At 33.0% G+C, this 2,535-nt stretch overlaps 1 protein-coding gene across 2 annotated transcripts; it reads left to right on the forward strand.

Annotated features, from left to right (window-relative positions):
• srab-16 lies at window positions 1-2,032 on the forward strand (the record flags this gene model as incomplete). 2 transcript variants are annotated; one of them, NM_070924.3, is made up of 7 exons in its annotated part: window positions 1-233; window positions 345-422; window positions 474-702; window positions 760-867; window positions 917-1,112; window positions 1,817-1,881; window positions 1,943-2,032. In NM_070924.3, the coding sequence occupies 7 exons, from the start codon at window positions 25-27 to the stop codon at window positions 2,030-2,032; spliced, it is 975 nt and encodes a 324-aa protein (NP_503325.2). The 2 variants fall into 2 exon arrangements, with proteins under 2 accessions (NP_503325.2, NP_001300180.1); NM_001313251.1 differs by lacking the exons at window positions 1-233; window positions 345-422; window positions 474-702; window positions 760-867; window positions 917-1,112 and having other exon boundaries at window positions 1,849-1,881.
• Between the last annotated feature and the right edge of the window lie 503 nt (window positions 2,033-2,535).

Below are 2,535 nucleotides of genomic sequence, written 5' to 3' on the forward strand. Positions count from 1 at the left end.
ATTTTTGGTTTTCCACAACAAATCATGTCGTGCGACGAAGAAATTTTAGAAAAAATCGTGAATTCTGTAACTCTACGAGTCGTGGAAATTCTCATGCTTATACTATCAACGATATCGATTCCTGTACTTTTTCATATGTTTCACAGGTGCAAAAACACCCAGTTATTTCATTTCAATATTCGATTGATTTCTGCATTTCACTGTCTTTGCCTAATGATTCATTGCATTGCAAGGTAAGAGGGATCTATTGATGTATGCCAGGACTTGCGGTTTTGATAAATGGTAGGCAGGCACTAAAAAGACGGCCTACCTACTATGAATAAACAAATGTTGAAAAATTTCAGAGTATTCCAGCACGGTGCGGACCTGTTCCTTTACTTCTCAGACATCCCGATTTGCGAAAAAGTACCCAGCGTCAAAAGGTCTCTTAGTATTTTTTTTTCATAAATCCCTAAACTATCCTGAATTTCCAGATGCCTGGCAACCCGGATTCCCTACATTTTCGGGCTCTTTTGTGCAAGCTACTCCACAGTATTCATGGTTTTGGAGCGGACAATCGCGACAAAGAACTATAAAAAATACGAGAATAGACATAAAACTCTGGGCTATTGCTTTATTTTCGGCCAGATTTTCATGGGAACCACCACGACGATTGCGATTTTTTATAAATTTGATTTCAATCAAGGACAGGAGTTTTGTTCGGTAAGCTTATCATTTTTGCTCCCGCCCTGCTCCAGCTCAAATTTCCAAATTTTTCAGGGTAGCCAATCTTCCGACCCAGCCTATATGATCATACCAGAATCGGTGGCAATATTGTCAAATTTCATAGCTTTCTTCCAATTTGGCAAACTAATGAGAATCAATACAGTAACCGAACCATCTAAAAAATTTCAACATCAACATGAAATTTTTCCAGAAAATCCGAGTAGGAAGCTCTGAAAACAACTTGAGCCAAAAGTATCAAATTGAGGAAAATTTGAATGTTGTGAGAATACTCCGTGCGTTCACGAAATGCGATTTCGTATTTATTTTAATTTATTTTACCATGGGAATCCCGTTCCATTTGGTTGGCAAACATTTGGATCATGCAGATTATTATGCACTTTTCGAGGGTAGGTACAAAATTAATAAAAAATTATTAACGAGTTTTCGACTTAAAAATTTATTTCAAATTGAAGTTAGGACGGAATTCTGGCTTCCCTCATAAATCAAAATGGCTAGGCCATTTTGGGTCAGAGAGATTTTGTGTAGATTTACAGCGCGTTGCGTGTCGCGTCGCGGCTCGTTTTTAGTTGTAAAACTGATGTATTTGTCCGTGTGGAGTACACGACACTTAAAGTGAGCTATATCAATCGAAAAAAAAACTTTGAAAAATTCATCAATTTTTTCTTAACTTTAAAGAAATCTTCCAATTTTCAAAAAACACATTTTAGTTGACTGGATAAAAAATATTCAGAAGTTTAATAATTTTTGTTTTCATTTTCTAATATTAGTTTCAAATGGAATAAAACGAGAAAAGCCAAAATAACTCAGTAAAATTTGCCGAAACCCACATTTTTGCAAAAAAAAATCATAAAGAAGGTTAAAAAAATAATATGTATTTGAGTTTTTAAATTCTCGAAGTTTTTTCTAATTTTCCAGAATTTTTTAAAAACATTTCTGGAGCATTTTTCTTTTTTTCAATAGCTTCCAGGACATTTTAAGAAAGTTCCAGAAGTTTTCTGAATTTTTCCAGAGGCCTTCCACATTTCTAAAAAAAAAACTTTTTGGATGTTTCAAAGTACGTCTCACTAATTTCAAAACTACTTTTTTTCAGTGATCTACTTTGTTCCAATATACTCGCTAATCATGCCAGCCTACATTTATCAATTCTCCAAAAAAGTTAGTATTTTCTGTCCAAAAATTCTTAGAAATTTTCCAAAAATAATCGCAACACTTCCAGCAACGCGTCGAACGAATCAACAGAGTGGAGCAGAAAATTCAGGTGTCCGAGGACGCGTATTTTCAGTTTATACATAAACAGTGGACGTGACAAATATTTATACATTTATGCCGTACTTTATTTTTATTAAATTTTTGCACCGCTATTTTCCATGAATATCTGATTTTGTTAGGACTTGTTTTTGTAGTTTCTATTTGGAAAACCCATTAAAGCGAAAAGTTCATTGGACAATATTGGCATTAGACATGTTTTTCCATTTTATGCAAATAAGTCAGGACTAGAAGCAAAGTGATAAAAGTCACATTTTTAGAATTTTCTAGAAATTTCCTATAACGCCGGCATCTGCTTAAAGTTTTTCAGCAACTTCCAAAGCATGTCAGAGGTTTTCCGAATTTTTTAAAATCTTCCAAATTGTTTTTGATTTGAACTTCAAGCCTATTTTTTTCGGAAAAGTTTTTTGGTAATTTAAAATTTCAAACTTCCAAAACCTGATTTTTGAAACAAAAATTTAAAATTAATTTTTTAAAAATATTAAAGTTTGAATTTCCTACTAAATTTTTTATTGAAAAATAAAAATCTGAATTTTCAGATTT

Source organism: Caenorhabditis elegans, chromosome V, assembly GCF_000002985.6.
Source record: "Caenorhabditis elegans chromosome V".
Taxonomy (NCBI): Eukaryota; Metazoa; Nematoda; class Chromadorea; order Rhabditida; family Rhabditidae; genus Caenorhabditis; species Caenorhabditis elegans.